Source organism: Grammomys surdaster, unplaced genomic scaffold (assembly GCF_004785775.1).
Source record: "Grammomys surdaster isolate TR1022 unplaced genomic scaffold, NIH_TR_1.0 208, whole genome shotgun sequence".
NCBI classification, from domain to species: Eukaryota; Metazoa; Chordata; class Mammalia; order Rodentia; family Muridae; genus Grammomys; species Grammomys surdaster.
The window spans coordinates 8,189,854-8,209,734 of record NW_021604653.1 but is presented as its reverse complement, the minus strand read 5'-3'; the positions used below and the strand labels follow the sequence as shown (position 1 = coordinate 8,209,734).

General features: G+C 41.8%; 1 protein-coding gene across 1 annotated transcript in view; it reads right to left on the bottom strand.

The window, feature by feature from the left end:
- Epb41l5 (erythrocyte membrane protein band 4.1 like 5) overlaps positions 1-19,881 on the bottom strand; it is a 102,546-nt gene that overhangs the window by 20,849 nt on the left and 61,816 nt on the right. Inside the window, exons 17-19 of the mRNA XM_028771510.1 lie at positions 8,656-8,819; positions 2,955-3,052; positions 1,829-1,957 (exon numbers count right to left, since the gene is read on the bottom strand). Of these exons, the coding sequence (XP_028627343.1) occupies positions 1,829-1,957; positions 2,955-3,052; positions 8,656-8,819 (391 nt within the window). The remainder of the gene's footprint in view (positions 1-1,828; positions 1,958-2,954; positions 3,053-8,655; positions 8,820-19,881) is intronic.

The following is a 19,881-nucleotide window of genomic DNA, read 5'->3' as shown; positions in this document are numbered from 1 at the left end:
GACCCTGGCCCTCAGAGGGGACAAGGCAGTTCTTTGAGCCTTTCTAAGAGCATTAAAAAAAAAAATCAGCTTACATATTAATGTTACATCAGCTGTTGTAGTGACTGCCACTATTGGGGGCATTTTTGTTTGAGAAATAGTCTCACTGTGTAACCTTGGCTGGCCTGGAACTCTGGGACTAAATGTGTGTGCGTCACTAGGCCCGACTGGGTCATACTTTATAACATTCATTACGTTCCAAGCAGTGGTCTGTATCCTCTGCATTTACTACTGTATTTTATTCTTACAATGTTCCTAAGGTAGGTTTCACCACTATCTAATTTAAAACAGAAAACAAGGCTTGAGAAATGAACAATTTGCCCTAAAACATAAAATATGAAGGGGACAAAACAGAACTGAGATTCTACAGCCTATGCTTTCTCATCTTGTCATCTATGATAACATGTCCTGTTTTGTTTGGTGAAAGTATGAATAATAGACTGTCTCTGGGTGTCTACTGCTGGGGTAAAGTACCATGACCAAAACAACTTGGAAAGGAAACTGCTTATTTCATCTTTTAGCTTTGCAGTTTACCATGCAGGGAAGTCAGGGCAGGAATGCTAGCCAAGAACCTAGAGGCAGGAACTGAAGTAGAGGCCACTGAGAAGTGCTGCTTACTGGTTTGCTCCACGTGGCTGGATTACTCTTCTGACTTATACATCACTCAGGATCAGCAGCTCAGTGGGAGCACTGTCTCCAGGGAGCAGGACCCACCCGCATCAATCTTTAATCAAGAAAATGTTCCACAGAGTGCCCACAGGCCAGTGTGGCTGGGCATTTTCTCAACTGCGGTTCCCTTTTTCCAAATGACTCTAGCTATGTCAAGCTGACAAAACACTAGCCATCACAATGACTAACGGCATCAGTTCTCTTGAAAGCCTGGGATAGAAATGGAAACACCTTTCCTCCACAGGAAACTATGAAGTCAGAGTTAATAAACTGACTTGATGAGGCAGACTTCTATGCAAATTTCAGTATGGAACATAAGTCTGAGAGTAAAGAGAAGCCAATTGGGGAGCAGGGCAGCCATGCCCTACAGGGGCAGGTACACACTCTGTCCCTCACCAAGTCACAGTCTTGTGTCTCCGTCCTGTTGCTGACTGCATCAGAATCTCCCTAACCAAGGGTAGTGGATACATAAAGAAGATCTAGAATTAGAAACTTAATATTGAAAAAAAAGAACTAAAAAGAAAGTCACTGGGTTTAGTGGTTGTGTAAAAGTTAAAACAACCTAGCAAGTCACTTTCAAGGCACAGGCTTTATGTTTGTTTTAACCAACTTCTATAGCAGGGCATCTTTAGCCCCTCAGCCTGATGGACGGCAGCGGATTCTGAACTCAGACTGGCCAAAGGCTTTCATCACCGTGCACATCGTCTTGGAACTCTGTCGTCTGCACCCCTGCTCTCTCCACGTCATCATGTCCTAGTCAGGGTTACTATTGCTGCAATGAAACACCACTGACTAAAGAAACGTGGGATGAAAAAGTTTACTTGGTTTACAAGCCAGGCAGAACACTGAAGCAGGAGTTGATGCAGAGGCCATGGAGAAGTGCTGCTTACTGTCTTATTTATTATGGCTTGTTCATACTACTTTCTTATAGACCATAGGACCACAAGTCCAGGGCTGGCACCACCCCCATCAACTGCTAATTATGAAACTGTTTTACAAACCTGCCTACAGCCCAATCTTTTGGAGGCATTTTCTCAGTTGAGGCTCCTTCCTGCTTGTATTAAGTTGACATAAAACAAGGCAGTATACTTCAGGACCATGTCTATTGAAGGAAGCTTACCTTATGCACAGCTTCTACTTGAGCTTTCAAAATGTTACTCTTGAAGTCAGGAGGAACCTTTACTGCATTCAATCCTGGGCTCTCAATGGCATTATTAAGACATTTCTCAGTCAACTTTACCACTTCTTCCTGAATGTTAAGAGATATAATCACTCTCAATAGGCCACAGTTATGCGGAAACAGGAATGCTGAAAGTTCATATTCAGACAACCAAGAAATAACTCGCCTCAAGCAGCTATCTCCTGTTCCAGACACACCCAACTCCTGTAACTGCCTGTAGATAAAGAGCTCCACAATCAAAGGGACTGGCCTCTAGAGGGACTAATCTGAAACCCTCCTGGGCTGGGACAAATGTCAGCAAGTATCATATACTCTCTGTAAATGTTTTTTTGTTTGTTTGCTTGTTTTTGTTTTTTGAGACAGGGTTTCTTTCTCTGTGTAGCTCTGGCTGTCCTGGAACTCACTCTGTAGACCAGGCTGGCCTCGAACTCAGAAATCCGCCTGCCTCTGCCTCCCAAGCATTTTTGTTTGAGAAATAGTCTCACTGTGTAACCTTGGCTGGCCTGGAACTCTGGGACTAAATGCGTGTGCGTCACTAGGCCCGACTGGGTCATACTTTGTAACATTCATTACGTTCCAAGCAGTGGTCTGTATCCTCTGCATTTACTACTGTATTTTATTCTTACAATGTTCCTAAGGTAGGTTTCACCACTATCTAATTTAAAACAGAAAACAAGGCTTGAGAAATGAACAATTTGCCCTAAAACATAAAATATGAAGGGGACAAAACAGAACTGAGATTCTACAGCCTATGCTTTCCCATCTTATACTTGTCATCTATGGTAACATGGGGAGGTGGTCATGAGTTGTAGAAGAAAGACCGAGTAAGCCACGGAGGGTAAGCCAGTAAGCAGCGCCCCTCTTACAGCTTTGGCTTCACTCCCTACCTTGAGTTCCTGCCCTTATTTCCTTTCATGACGATGGTAAACTGTAAGAGAAAATAAATCCATCCCTCTCCAAATCGCTTTTGGTCAAAGTCTTTATCACAGTAATAAAGCAGGTGAAGACAATGGTCTGGGAAAGGAAAGTGCAGTATAACAAGTGGACACACAAGAGACCCCAGTACCTGGCTGTTGACATTAATGTCAATGGCAGGTCGAAGAGATGGCAAGATATTCTGCTCCGTTTCGAGCTGTTTAAGCTTCTCTGTGTCATCTTTTAATGCTGTGGAAAAAAAAAAAGCAAAACTTCTCATTAGTCTGCCTGGCTGACAGTTATATGAGGGTATACACCAAAGTTCCGTTTTTCCTTCATTAGAGGTAGAATAATCAAGATGAACACAAACATCTCCAATATCTCTCTAATAGCTCAATTAAGAGTTACTCTTAGGGCTGGGCTTCCTGGTGTATGGCTTTAGATACAGGCAGATCTTTATGAATTTGAGGCCATCCTGCTCTACATAGTGAGACCTTGTTTCAAAAAAAGAAAAAAGAAAAAAGAAAAAAAAAAAGGTGAGTCCTAAGGGTCACAGCCCTTGATTTCAGTACTCGGGAGGCAGACACAGGCTGATCTCTGTGGTAATACAGCGTAGTCATGATATACACAATGTTCAAAAAACCATTTCTCACTATCAATTTTCTTCTTGGTAAGAGAAAAGTCAGACAGCTCAATTCAACACTACAGCACATGCATTCAAGAGAGTCAGGCCTGTTACTGTTTGAACCTAAGACTCAGATGGTGGTCAAATTTCTCTCTTTCTCCTTTCTCTCTCCTCCCTCCCTCCCTCCCTCCCTCCCTCCCTCCCTCCCTCCCTCCCTCTCCCTTGTTCTCGAGAAGTCTTCTTGGAGGGGCTGTGATACTAACTATTTGAACATCCATTAAAGTACCTGAAAAGATCCTTTCAAGACCAGCCCCTTAGGGACTCCAGGAGAGGGAGAGAGGGAGAGAGGGAGAGAGGGAGAGAGGGAGAGAGGGAGAGAGGGAGAGAGAAACGAGAAGAAAATGCACTTGTGAGTGCATCAAGAAACTGTAGTGGATTTTGATCTGGATATTTAAAAAATATCCTGCATTCTGGTTTCTCCTGATCCTGGCATAGGATTTGTAATGCTAACAGCTTTTGCCTTTAATTCCTTCCCATATTTATTTCCAGGCAACAGCCAAGGATTCCCTTTCCTCTCTCTGCCTGGCAGTAATTTAAATAAAACATCCGGTGCACTCCTGTCATTTTTCAGCTAGGCCCCCAGGGCCTGGGACCTTGTCTGCCCACACTAGACACTTCCCCAGCCCTATCATGGCAGTTAGACTCAGAGTACACGGATGAGAGAACGAGCACAACAGGAGGCACAAACTCCTCACAGCCATGGGTAGAAATATGCCTCTGCCGCTGGAGGGAACCCCTTCCTTGACTGACAGTCACAAATGTTCTTGCTAGAGATAGCAGAAGTGCTTCGGAGCTCTGACCTCTAATCTGGTTTTCAGGGTGACCTCTTCAGAGAAGATAATGTTAATAAGGGAAAAGTTCATTAAAAGAAAACTTCTAGTCAAGAGAATATAATCTCTGGCCTAACATTCAAGTTGATCCAGGTCAATTTCATGGCTAAGGACCATCGCTAGGAAGCTGGCTCACCAGCTTCCCTGTGTGTGTTCGGGGCCTTGTCCCAGGGCTCATCAGATCACTCTCAAACAGTCAACTTTAATTGTTACTAGAGATGGTAGAAGGTCAGTCCACACTGGCTGAGTATGCTGGGGGAAGGAGGCTTGTCAGAAACAGTCTTTCCTTACAAATATGGGTGACCACCCAGAGCCAGTATTTTACAAACCTCCTCCACTTTCTGAAACTCTTGCATACATGCCTGTTTGCCAGACTCCTGGATGCCAAACATTCCTGAGACTTGACTCCATGACACCCCTTCCTTTAGCACTATCTAGGAATTAGCAAATCACGTCAGACTGCACGGTGTGAGCTTCACCAGTGAGGTGATACAGTCAGCATCCAGTGACAGGATAAAAACTAAGTGACTTTCCTACTCTGATGTGCTTGCTTGCTTGCCTGGTCTGGGTGGTAGAGCACCCTTTATAAAAGCTGGGTAGCTGAGCTACTGTTGCCTTGTTCATGTCTCTATGTGATGTCAGGAGTATTCTTTTCCAAATTACTTACATGAATCTTCATTTTCATACTAAAACCATTATAAAATAAACAGTACAGAGGACAGGAAGACTGAGAATATAAACTGGGAATAAGAATATATGCTTATATTTCTAATACCTTGAAGGCTGGGCAAGTGAACCACTACAAGATCAAAGACAACCTAAACTACATAGCATGTTCTAGGAGAGCCTGGCCCTATATACTGAGACCTTGTGTCAAAACAAAGGAAGACCAAACAGACTTTCATTCTCTAAAAATGTTTGTGTGTATGTATGGCCTATTTGCATGCATGTTTTTATATGTGTATGTGCTACACATGTGTGTAATACAGAAGCTAGAAGTCAATGTTAGTTGTCTTAACACATTTTTTGAGGCAGGGTCTCTAAACTGGAGCTCACCAATTTAGCTAGACGTTCTTTCCAATGAGCTCTGGGGATCCTCTAGTCCCTGCCCTACCCCTGCCATGCTGGGGTCATCGTCATGTGCTGTCATGCCTGGATTTTATGTGGATATGAACTTTGAATTCTCATGTCTTAGTGGCATAAACTTTACCAGTGGAGCTATCTTCCCCACTCCCAAGACTTTCATTCTTAAAATAAAAGATACTCACTAGTCTCACTGATTGACTTTAAGCAAATGGTATAACTAAGTTACATTAATGAGATCTCTATACTTTGGAAGAATTTTTTGTTCCAACACTTCCATAGCATTCAAGCCCTTCTTGGATACTTTCTATAATGAGAAACATATTAATTCTTAGGCATCTATATCTAGGGTATGGCAGAAGGAACTAAAATATTTTTCTTATATTGATACAAAATTTGCTTTTTATACTTATATATTTCTCCTCTATACCAGTAAAACACTATAAATTACTTTATATATAAAGTCATAAATGCTTTTTCTGTATAAAGTATACAGAGAATTTGATCATATGTTAATGTTTTAAAATATTATATATGCATGACCTGTGTGGAGGAGGAAGTGTAACTATGCCATCTTTTATATATGGAGGTCAGAGGACAACTCTGCTGAGTTTTTTTTCTTCCACCTTTATGTGGGTTCCTGAGATCAAACTTACATCATCAGACCTGTGCAATAAGCACTTCCCTGGCTGAGCCATCTTACTAGCGCCTTATTTGATCATTATAGGAACCCCTACTTCACTATATCATGTTATCCTACCCTAATACAATCCTCTAACAATTACATACTCAATTGTTTGGTAATACAACATTATGCAATAAAGGAATAATTAAACTTTTAAAATGTATATATCATAAAATAGAGTGTAAATAAAATTTCCACTTCCATAAAGAAGATGCAGAAGCTGGGTGTGGTAGCACATGCATTTATTCCCAGCACTTGGGAGGCAGAGGCAGGCAGATCTCTGTGAGTTCAAGGCCAGCCTGGTCTACAAGGCAAGTTCTAGGATAGCCAGGGATTTATAGAGAAACCCTATTTTGACCCCCCCACAAAAAAGATGTAGAACAGTCCTTTGTGTCAAGTAGTCACCATATTTATTGAGATCAACTCTGTCTGTGTGAGTCCATTATGATTGGCTTTGTGGACTGCCGACATTCTCTCACAGAAGGGGGCTGGGTCACTGGATCCTCATGAGTATCCAGTCATTTTTCCTAACCATTTGGATATAATTTTACCCTATCTGCACCAAGGGCTGGAGAGAAGTATCTGGGAGAGGGGCCAGAGTATACAGGCTGAGGAAGATCCTGACATGACTATTAGGGAGCTATCAGTCATGCTGGATGCAGATCTTCTGGTGTGGCTGCTTTAGGGTTATCTGTAACTTCTCACTCACATATAGCACACAAGCCCAATAAACTCACTAGCTGCCGACCGTGAACTCTGGTGGAATCATAAATGGTTCGTCCTGGGAATCTTACGAGGAGAGATGAGATTTGGTTCACATCTCTCTGGGAGGAATTCTCCTAATGGGACACTATTTCTATTCCGATCCTAAAAGAAGTGCTTTACTTTAAGCTAGTTCTGCTTCTGGCAGGATCTAGATCCTGATGGCTTTGGTTTGTTATCTTGTATCTTCCTAAATTAAGGAAGAGCAACTATTTCTAAGAGAAGGTAGAGTCCAGGGCAAGGTTACCAAAATTAACTACCTAAAAGAAAAGATGGCAGAGAAAACAGTAATATCTGACAAATAGTAATGGAAAATGGCCTTTTAGTTTATTATTTTTAATTATGTGTGGGAGTGTTTGTATGTGGGTAGGTGTATGTGTGTACAGTTTGCCTCTGAAGGTCAGAGTTGATGTATGGCCCTGGAGCTGAAGTTACAGGCTACTGTGAGCCACCTAATTATAGGTTCTGGGAACCAAACTCAAAGCACATGTGCACTTAACCTCTAAGCCACCTCTCTCTAGCCCAGTGAAGAATGTCCAGTAACTTACTGCTTTTAGAAAACATTCCTGTGAAGTGCTAGCAGGCCTTCTTGGCAGGGTATCTGAAGTGCTTGCTTAGGATCATCTCCACTTACCAGTGGCCCTTCAGCATGCTCTACGAAGCAAGGTACTGGTCTTTCTCTAACACTCTCATCCTGAATGACTACATACCACTGCTGTGCTCTAAAGATTTAAGGTGGTAGAGAGATGGCATCTAATTTTACTGAAGATAAAACCAAAAGTGGCAAGAACACATGAACAGGAGCTGCCTGAAAATGAACACTGACCTCCAACAGGGAAGCCCTGTTTAAACAATTTTAAACTTTACATTCTACAATCTTTTTTTATTTTATTTTTTTTTTTTCCAGAGACAGGGTTTCTCTGTGCAGCCCTGGCTGTCCTGGAACTCACTCTGTAGACTAGGCTGGCCTTGAATTCTGAAATCCGCCTGTCTCAGTCTCCCAAGTGCTGGGATTAAAGGCGTGTGCCACCACTGCCCGGCTTTACAATCTTCTCTTACCATCAAACTTACCTTTGCAGTCAAACCAAGCTTGCAAATACACAAGTATTTTCAACGAGCAATTTACTTTCTATTCTTTATCCCCTGAAAAAACTTCATTCATTTTGCATTTTCTTTTTGGCAATTAGGCACTAATAGCCAATATCTTCTAGGGGCTAAAAGCTGCTGAAGATAAAACATCCCCTCAACTTTGTACCCAAAAGACCTTTAGAGAAACACTTTCACAGCGAGGCTGGCCTGAGACCACATCACCCAGGCAGCCTTGAGCTCATGATGCTTGCACTCTGGCTTCCATTACCTTCTTAATTCATACTCAAAGAACAAATGCAAGTCCAGAGTGAACAAGCATATATGTACAATCCATCAAGATATTATAAACCTAGTAATATTGTATTATCTTAAACTTTCCCTAGATCTCCTTAAATCAAAAGGCAAGAGGATTTAAATAGTCTCAACTAAGCTATTAGACACAACATTTTTGAAGGATGTGGTTTAACTATCTCACTTCAAAAAGAGCTGCAATCAACAGGTGCTGGGGTTGGTTGGTGACAGCTCTTCAGGTAAAGATGCTTTATCCGAGGCCTGAGGATGTAGATCTCAGTTTGATTCCTGGAACTCACAGTGGAAGGAGAGACATGACCCTCAAAGTTGCCTCAGATCTCTACATGCGTAACACGGCACACCCCATCAAATACATATATGCAACAAGAATGTTTTAAATGTCATAAATTACACAGCAGGTACTTACTCTCACATTCAGCTTTGAGCTCCTCTAATTCCTGTGACCTGGTGGCTACATTAACGTCATCTGGTGCTGGGAATGGTGCCGAAGTCTCTGATGTCCTTGTTACATCACCAATGGTTGTTTCAAGTAAGTCTGGGCTATTGAGCAAATCAATGCTCAGGGGCAAGCTGTAAAAGTAACAGAACCTTTACTTAAACCAGTAAAGTTATCACTGAAATACAAACAAAAAGCAATACTGAAAAAAATTAATTGAAGAGTTTTATTAAACTAACTTTATTCAACTTTGGATGAATCTTTGGATATACTTTTTCCAGTCAAAATGGAGTAAAAGGGAATGGGTTAGTTTCTTACCTGAAATAACACTAGACTCAAGAAACAAGAGATGAACCTTACGACTGCCTGGAGAACACGTTAAGGCCACTGTGCAGAGGTGGGGACAGGTGGCAGAACAGGGGACTATCTTAGGTATCATAAAGAGATGAGTTCGGGGAGATCAAGGCAGCCAGAGATCTGTGAGCAAATACCTGGGTTACTAATGAGGCACACCCTTGGCTGTGTCCTTGAGAATGTTTCTAGACCAGTTTAACAGAAGAGGGACACCTGGAATGTGACCAGTACTAGACATGGGCTGTGACCCCAAATAAATAAGAGGGGGAAAGGGGTAGAGAGATGGCTTAGCAGGTAAAGCACTTGTCTTGCAGGCACAAGGGCCCGAGTTTGGAGCCCTAGAACCCATACAAGGACAGACACAGTAGCAGACAAAAACTTTTAATCCCAATATTCTTACCAAAAGATGCAAAACAGAGACAGGAGCATCTTAATGGCTAGGTAGCCTAGAGTGTAAGAGTAAGAGACTCTATCAGATAGGACGCAAGGCGAGGACCGACACCTGAAGTTGTCCCTTCAACCATACTCACATACAAAGTGCGCACCAGTTACACAAATTAATAAATACAAAGAAAGGAAGACGCAGAAAGCTAGCTGAGCACTGGCATTCACCTTTAAGTTTCTTTGTCAGCACCAAGAACCAAGCTATCCTTGTCAATATGCTTATACCAGAGATGGACTGCACTCCTCTGAACTGGGAGTCCTAGAGTTTCTGTGACTAGCTTCTGTCACAGAAAGAGATCAAAGGCCAAGTGCCAGAGGAGCAAAGTCTACAGCATCCTGGAGATGGCCAGAGGCATGAGAGAAGCATAATGATGGTTGTTTGTTGTTTCCTCCAGGCCTGGGAAAGAACTACTTAAAGGGATAAGAGTAAAAAAGCCATACAGCTTAAAGCCATACAGCTGGGCCACAGTGTTTGCTTCTACTGATAAGAGTGAAAACAATTCACAGAGCACTGAGTAATTCAGGAGCACACTGTCTTTGAAGTGGAGAGCACTGACCCATAGAAGCACTATGTATTGCAGACCCACCTAACAAACCATAAAATGAGATCTAATAGGCTCAAACTATCACCAGATAAACCACATTTGAAAACACCTTAGAAGATTTAAGGACAACCAAACTATTTAGTAAGCAATAAAGTAAAACTCTGTCAGATTACTCAAAGGGTATCAGCTATGCACAGAAGCAGCAGAAAAGAAACCATAGGAGAAGAATAAACAACTTATCCCAATTGATAACTTACTCCAGAACAACAATAATCAGGATAGCATAGCAATAGTGCAAAGAAAGTGTGAAGATTAATCTTGATTTTAAACTTGTTGAACCAAAACAATGAATTACAAATTAGGAGATGAATTACAAATATGAACAGACTACTGGAAGAGCAAACATGGCTGAGTAGGCAGGTCACTTGGGGCTGGTCTTAAAGAGCAGCTCCTGCCCTGGACCTTTACTGTTCTTGGCGGGGATAGTGTGAACTGCTTGGCTCTACCATATCCTCCCCAGGACAATAGACTGAAGCCTCTGAAATCAGGAATAAAACAAATCTCTCCTTTTAAGTTATCTCAAGAATTCTGTCACAGCTACCAGGAAGCCTAGTTAACAGACAGCTAAAGACCCGAGACTCTAGAATTCCTTCTATTTATAGCTCACTTTTGCCAAGACAAATCTATGGGAGAAAAGATAGTTTTATTCAACAAACTGTACTATCTTGGTGGTTAAAAAAACAAAACAAAACAAAACTGGTGAGTGCATATGTGTTTGAGGTAGGCATAGGTGTGTGACTCTCATGTGGAGGACAAGTGGCCATAGCTGTCAGCCTTTACGTTCTACTTTGTTTGTTACTGTAAATGCCAAGCTAGCTGGCATCTGAGTGTCCACCGGGGATTCTCCTGTCTGTGCCTCCCATCTCATCACAGGAGAACTGTGAACGCGTTCTTGAGCAGCAGCTGGAGGCTAGCTAACGTTTATCTCCTTGCACCTAGTTGCTTGAGACAGGGTCTCTTACTAAACCAGCACTTTACCAATCTGGCTAGCCTGGCTAGCTAGTGAGCTCTAAGGATCCACCAGACACCCCGCCCCTTCCCCACACACCTACCCACCCAGTGCTTGGGTAACAGATACGTATCAATATCCTCACCTTTTCTGTGAGTTGTGAACTCACACTTTACTGACTGAGCAATCTCCCAGCTCCAACTCAATTTAAGTGGATGTCTAGCTGACTCAACACCATCAACGCCATACAAAGGCAAGTTAAGTTGAGAGTGGTGGCGTACACCTGCCACCTCAAATCCTCAGGAGGCCAAGGCTGGATGATCATCGTAGTGAGATCATCACAGTGGGCTTGGGTTACATACACAGTGAGGCGCTGCCTCAAGAGATTGGAGGAAAAAAAGAAAAGAAACAAGTCGGCCTGATGGTGCACACCTGTAATCCTAGCACTTGGGAGGTGGAGGCAGGAGAATTGGGAATCAGAGGCCAGTCAGAGGTGCATGTCCTCTACAATTAAACAACAATAAAAAATATTAAAGGAGCAGAAAGTAAGGAAAAAGACAGATTAGTGTAATATTAAAAAAAAATAAAAATTTTGTATTACCAAAAAAATTCCAGTTAGAGTAAAATGATGACAAATGAACTAAAAATGTATTTATAAATTATAATCATTCATATATATGTGTGTGTGTGTGTGTGTGTGTGTATCTCCACTTACAAACAGAGGAGAAAAGGGCTATCAGGTTGATTTCTACAAAGAGAGTGTAAGTGGTGCAAGCCTTTAATCCCAGCACTCAGGAGGCAGAGGCAGACAGATGTCTGTGAACTGGAGAACAGCCTGGTCTACAAAGCAAGTTTTAAGACAGTCAGGGATGCACAGAGAAATACTATTTGAAAAAAAAAAAAAAAAAAACCCAAGACCCAACAAAAGAAGCTCTCCCCCCCCAAAAAAAACCAAAAAAGGGGAAGATAAGACTATAAATAAGATGCAAATGGTTCTTAAACAAATACCAGAGGTTAATGAGGAAAACTTAAAAGTTAACTACACTGAAAATGAAAACACCTCTTAACGCTCACATCAGCAACCCTCATCATTTGATGTTGCTCAGTTAGCTCTTAAGAGGGCAGACTGCTGCTCAGCTATAGAATCCAATGAAGTCGATTTTCTGCCCTATGTTAATTTACACTGCAAGACAATTCTTTGTCCAATGTGGGTAAAGAAGTCAAAAAGGTGGACACCCTTGACCTAGACTAATATGCCTTTACTACCAAATTAATACTGTAATCACAATGAGGACAACCCAGACCCACTTCAAGGGTTTGTGAAGCACAGTGCTTATGTATTTTCAGCCTACAAAAGGAGTACTGGGTGGAAACTGGATGAATGGGGCTGGGATGCAAAGTGGAACAAAGACAAAGCAATTCTGAAATTAGCATACACTGTCCAAGTGGGAAAGTATGGAAATTCAGAGTCTGCTGGGAGCTGATTCTCAGCAAGATGGTAGGTACCTAGAAATAAGAAACCTGGAAAAGCAGGAAGCACTAGTGTTGGCTTTATACTTTTTAGTATGAGTTTGTGACTCAAACACAGAAACTGGTTCACTGATCTTAGAACCTGTGGGATCCAAGGCAGGAAAGAATAGACTTACTGGTCAGACTGCTCAAAAGACTTCATCAAAATCAGTGTCTTAAAGAATGGCTGATGACAGTCAAGTATAGAAACTCTGGTTCCAATACAGGAAAGCACTAAAAACATCTGGGGGACAGCTTAACTGGTACTAGGGTAGTCTGACAGCGTTCCCACTAGCCAAACCCAAACAGTTTTCCAAAATGGTAAGTCATGGGCCAACAACAATTAAGATGAATAAAGGATTAACTCATGAAGTCATGCATAAGTAGACAGAGCTTTAAAAGTTCTTATTGTAGAATACCAACTTACCAGGTTAGAGTGATGCTTAGCCAATCATGACTTTGTCACCATCACAAGTGATACCCAACTTTTACCACTAGGTTACATGAATTTTATTTATTTATTTTTTATGTTCTTAAATTACATTTAACTTGTTTACTGTGTGCACCATGGAGCAGGTGTGGAGGTCAGAGAACGATTTGTGTGGGAGTCAGTTCCCTCTTCCCACCATTTGGATCCTGGGGGTGAACTCAGGTTGTTGGGTTTGGCAGCATATGCCTTTACCTGAGTTATCTTGTTGGCCCTAGGTTATATTTTTGAGGGAGAGAGAATATTAAGTCATGTGGTAAATTTATTATAAACACAGGTTAACTTGAGAATTTAAAACTTGATAGCTATATGGACTGGACAGATGGCTCAGTAGTTAAGATCACTTGTTGCTCTTGCAAAAAGGACCTGTGTTCAATTCCCAGCACCTACATGGTGGCTCATGACCAGTTGTAGGGGATCTGTGTCCCCTGACTCTTCAGGCAGCAGGCATGTACATGGTGTACAGACATACAAAAATACAAACAGAACACTCATACACATAAAATCTTAAAAATGTCAAATGCATTCAAACAAACAAACAAACAAACAAACAAACAAACAAACCCACCCTGCATTACAGCCAAGGCTACACAGAGAAACCCTGTCTCGAAAACCAAAATCCAAAACCAACCAAGCAATCAATCAACCAACCTGATATATATTACTTTAATCATTATAACCAAGTAATCTAATGCCAGAGATGAGACACACTAACATCAAAGGTTCTAGGTGGATGAATTATAGGCAGATCTCAGATCTTGTTAATAATTTATAACCAGGATTGAATCAAGAGAAATTGTCTGTGGAACAAACTATTTAAGAACACAAGTTTTGGGGCCTGAGAGATGGCTCACTGGTTAAGAGCCTCATTCATGCTAGGTAAAGTGCTCTACCACTGAGTTATACTTAAATTCCCAGTCCTCATTTTTCTTTGTGAGACAGGAAGTTATTAAGTTGCTCAGGCAGGCCATGAACTGGCAATCCTCCTGCCTCAGCTTCCCAAATAGCTCAGATTACACATCCAAGCCACTAGACTCAGTTTGAGTTACTAATTCTGATATGTAATTAAATGGAAACTACTACTTAGGCATGTAAAAAAAAAAAAAGCCTGGAAACAGTACAGTTGATGCTTAATGTTGGAGAAAAGAAAAAAGTTCTGAGACTATGCCTGAGCCATCACTCCTGGCTAGGACTTCTAATGTTGCTATCTATGACAGTCCATGAACAGGTGTTTGTATGTGCAAATATGTGTCTTCTATTCTCTTGGTTATTGAGATACAGGGTGTGGATTATCAAGTGAGATGATAAAATCTTCAGGGTCCAACAGACCTAGGGGCCTACAGGCTCTGTAGCCTAGCCTAGTTGGAAGGTTGTAAGTTGGTAAGAGTTAAGTCATCTTTTAAAAGGAGTTATGTATACAAACATAAATGGCTTGATCTTTAAAAGCTGGGACCACAGTTCAGATATTTAACTGCTTCTTCCTACCTCATTAGACGCATAAGTCACCAACCTTGTCTTCTAAATGGCTGAGAGCAGAGTGTGTGTGCCTGTGTGTGTGTGTGTGTGTGTGTGTTAGCGTTAGAGAAAGGTGGGGTAAAGAGGAAACAGTCCTTCAGTCAGTTCTGTCTTTCCACCTTGCTGAGGGAGAGGATCCCTTGTTTCTGCTGCTGTGCTGTGTACGTCATCCATTCTTTCCACAGCCACCTTTCTCGAGTTCAGCTACTATTATATTCTATTGCTCTCCACTCTAGGCCCTACGAAGGCTGGCATGAAGTGGTATACAACCTGTGTGGCTCTCAGGCTATCTAAATTAGAAGTCCCTGAGCTGTCTTTTGAATAAAGAACATGTATTCACCATTTAGACAACTTTACTCAACTATGATTCATCATTCCTCAACTATACACTTTGTATTTTGTTACTTTAAAGGTTTTTGCTAGAAAAAGTTGTAAAAAATTATTTTTCTTACTATAGATGTCCGTCTGCAATGACTTCAGAATCTTAACTTCAAGCTCTTAATTTTCTAAAAGGTCTTGTTTTCCTAATGGCATATGCTTATATCAGGCATTTGTAAAGCTGATTGTCCCCAGCTTGTAAATTTCTTGCAAGACAAGAGTTTGAGTATATTTTGCATGGCATCCATCCATCCATCCGTCCGTCCATCCATCCATCCACCCACCCATCCATTCACCCACCCATCCATCCAAAGATTATGTATAAAGTTCATATTCCCAAGACAAGCAAATGCTTTCCTTGAATGGAATTGACAATCTAGTGAATATAGATAGAAATCCCTAAACATACTGTATAAGATTGAAGTGAGGAGGAAAAAAAAGGGTGAAAGGGACTAGAGAAGGCCACTACTAGGGGAGAAAAGTCATGTCAGGTTTTACCCAGTGGACACCTACATGCTGCATGCTGATCCAATACACAAAGTTTGCCCACTACTGAAACAGTGTTATGAATGTTTGGGGGCAACCACCTCTTTATGATCAAATCTGAGGCCTGTTCCACAGAAGAATTTCATGGTGCTACTGTAAACCTGTTCAGAAACCCAAAGCTGAAGGTATCATAGACCCTGAGAACCTACTTACTGTTAGTTTGCTAAATGGACATGTTGTCAAATGCCTTCTAAATAGTTTTTTGTTTTTACCCACAGATTAGTATTGCTTTCAACATTAGTCAGAGTAGTTTTTTTCTGTCGTGGGTAGTGGTGAATATAGAGCTTCACAATTGGTCAGAGTGCTAAGAGTAGGTGATTGTTGAGTGTGGCCTTAAATAGAATGTCTATACAACTCCTCCATTCCCAGGCTCAGGCGATATTGTGGAACAGGGGTCGGAGAGGATCTAAGAACCAGAGAGCATGGAGAGGTGTCCTGGAAAATGCTGTTTTCTGGACACCACACATCGGTTAAACTCAAGAACTCACAGGGACTGTGATTACCTGCAATCAACATTCCACCATGGATGGGAGAGGGCGCAACAGCCCCTCCAGCTGTGAAGCTATTGTGAATGAGTGGCTGCTGAGGAGGGAGAGTCTCTCACCCTTTAGGGTGCAGCCTCTGGTTAATTTTCTCATTATCCAGTAAGTAACCCCATAGACTCATGAAAGCAAGCCTAATTAAACACAGTAGGCTATCATTTTAAGAGAGGGCCATGGGAAGAGGGATTCCGGGAGTGGGATTAAATAAGAAAACTTCAAAGATTAAAAATATTAAAAACAAATCAACCAACCCTGAAGGTGCTGGAATGAACTGTATGAGCTTTAAGGTTGGAGTGGTATTTAGCAATGGAGTATAAACAGGAAATGGTAGGAGATGAGAAGGCAAGTACACCAGATGAGACTGGCAGAGAATCAGAAGAGGGAGAAATCATGTTTACTAAAGGAAGGCTTTGTTTGGGCTGGTGCTGAGAATACTAGGTGGTTTTGAGCAGAGAATAGTATGGTCTAAGTTATGGCTGTCATGGCTACAGAAGAGAAATTAAAAAAAAAATCAAACTAATAAGAGAACAATGGCTGGGAGACCAGGTAAGAGGATGCTACTGATAAAAAACTGAAGCAGGGCAGCAGCAGGAGAGATGGGAGCAAGTGGTGGAGTTGGACAGTTTAGAGAACTCATAACATTTTCCAGTAAGACTACAAAGAGGAGCAAAGGTGACTAGTAGCTTGTATGGAATCAGCAGGACTCTCTGCCTGCCCACCATTGTTTGATTCAAAAGCTCTAGCCAGGGCTGGCCACAGGAAAGTGAGAACTGTGATTTATTAAGGCAGGAAAATCTGTAGAGATGGGAAAACTAATGATGTCAAGAGACTGACTGCTTAATGTGTTACCTATTGAATCTGTGATGCCATAGTATCAGCCCAGTATTTCCCTTTTAATCCACGGCTTCAATCTAATCACATGCAAAACCCAAATTGAAGAATATTCTGTGATGTATCTGGCAAGTCCTCTTTCAAGTATCATTAAAAACACAAAACATCACTGACTCGAGGGGACTAAATACAACATGGGACCTTCAACTACACCCTGGAACATTTGGGCAGAGACTAGCAAAACCTAAATACTGTCCAGCTTAGATAGAGGCAATGTACATTTTAGGGTTTTTCTGCACGTGTGTGCACACTACTTGTGTAGAGGTTAGTGGGCGATCTAAATGATCCTGTCGAGCACCAGGATCTTATCTTCCCCTTTCTGGCCCTGGGATCACAACTATAACCCATTATACCTAGAGTTTTAAAAACATGGGTTCTTGAAACTGATCCCATGCCTTCATGCTTGCAAGGCAAACACTACTGTGATGGTTTGTATATGCCTGGGCCATAGCGTGTGGCACTATTAGGAGGTGTCGCTTTTTCGGAGTAGGCATGTTACAGTGGGTGTGGGCTTTAATATCCTAGTTCTGCCTGGAAGCCAGTATCTGCTAGCAGCCTTCAGATGAAGATGCTTAACTCTCAGCTCTTCCCACACCATGTCTGCTTGGATGTTGCCATGCTCTTGCCTTGATGATAATGGACTGAACCTCTGAACCTGTAAGCCAGCCCCAATTAATGTTGTCCTTACAAGAGTTGCCTTGGTCATGATCTCTTCACAGCAGTAAAACCCTAACTAAGACAACTACCAGATCTCCCCAACCCTAATTTTAGTTTTTTAGAATTTTTAGTGTAAGGTGGGACAGGAGCATCAAGCAAAACAAAAACGAGGGCTGTGGGAGCTCTTAGCATCATTCTTGCAATCATACTGCTCAGTAAGCCTAACATTGCTCCCACTTTTTTTGAATGGCATGCTTACAATAGATACTTAAACCTCATGATGTAAATGAGAAACTGCAAGCATATACATAATCTTTTCACTTTTTGTGTGGTATAAAGACATGTGTGAGAGGCCAGAGGCCAACATCAGACACTGTTCAGTTTACAGCTTCTAAGACAGAGTTTCTCACTAACCAAGGGTGTAGCTTCCTTCTCAGCATCTCTGCCTCCATTTCTCCAGCACTGAAGTTTTGGGCACATATCACTGTGCCCTGATTTTATGTGGATGCTGGGGATGCACACTCAGTTTTCTCCTGTGTGGACAGCACTTTACTCACTGAATTAACCATCTCCTTCACCCTATAGATGGCCTTTAATATTACACTAGATAAAATTATGCAGAGTGAGTTGACACAAAAAAGGTACTAAAACAGTTTATATGGTCAGACAGAGGAGGGGGACTAGCAAGGGGAACTAGAAATGTTAGAGGTTAGGAGACAAGAGCAGTGTCCCTAAGTGAAGAAAGCTTCTTGTGTGGAAGAAAGCAACTGCTATCAGTGCTTAAAAAAAAAAAATCCACTGTGAACTGATTATGGAGGTCACCTGTGAACCAACCAAACCAATTTGGCAGAGGTGGTATTACTATTACTAGACCATGCAGCACCACTATATGGAATCCTAGAGATAGGGTTCTATTTCTTACTAAATGAACATAGAACATGGTGATCAAGACAGCATCATCTACTAGAAAGCCACTGTCTTAGGGTTTTACTGCTGTCAACACACACCATGATCAAGGCAACTCTCATAAGGACAACATTTAATTGGGTCTGGCTTATAGGTTCAGAGATTCCGTCAATTATCATCAAGGTAGGAACCTGGCAACATCCAGGCAGGTATGATAAAGGAGGTGCTGAGAGTTGTACATCTTCATCTGAAGGCTGCTAGCAGAATACTGGCTTCCAGGCAGCTAGGATAACAGTCTTAAAGACCACACCCACAGTGACATGCCTACTCCAACAGGGCCACACCTTCTAATAGTGCCACTCTCTGGGCCAAGCATATTCAAACCATAACAGCCACTGTCGAAAACATGTGAACTTCTTTTTCCATGGGTATTAGTGAAACAAAGATATGAGGCAGTAGACCAGGGGTTCTCAATCTTCCCAATGCTGCAACCCCTTAGCACAGTTCATGTTGTGGAAACCCCCAACCATGAAATTATTTTTGTTGTAACTTCATAATTTTGTTGGTTATGACTCATAATGTAAGTTATCTGATGTGATCCCTGAGAACCACTTATCTAGAGGTACAGTTGGATTTAACCAGAAGTAAACAGAGAGGGCCAAGAGAACTTTAGGGCATACAAAAAGGTAAGTGTGCATAGAGAAGGGAGGATCAAAGAGGTATTCTGGTTGACGTCTAAATAAGGACAGATATAGCTCAAAAGGCAAAGCACTGCCTTCCAAGCCTGATTATCTGAGTTTGATCCCTGGAAGCCACACAAGTATATAAGGAGAGAACCAGCTCCCAAAAGTTGTCCTGACCTCCATTTGTGTGTCATGGAATGGATCTCCACACTTGCACACAAGAATATTTTTCTAAAAGGTTATCAAGGGCTGCACAGGGTGGTGCATGCCTTAATCCCATTAGTTGGTAGGTAGAGGCAGACAGATCTCTGAGTTCGAAGCCAGCTTGCTCTACATCAGTGGTTTTAAACCTTCCCAATGCTGAGACTCTTTAATACAGTTCTTCATGTTGTAGTGACCCCCAACCATAGAATTATTTTGTCACTACTTCCTAATTTTGTTGGTGTTATGAATCCCAATATAAATACCTGATATCTGACCACAACGGCTGAGAAGTACTGCTCTACATAGTGTGTTCCAGGACAGCCAGGACTATATAGAGACCCCCCCCCCTCAAAAAAATCTATGATTTCCAGACTGTTCATTTAAAAACATAAAATTAAGCTAGGCGGTGATGGTGCACACTTTTAATCCCAGTACTTGGGAGGCAGAGGCAGGTCAATTTCTGTGACTTCTAGGCCAGCCTGGTCTAGAAACTGAGTTCCAGGACAGCCAAGGATATACAGCAAAA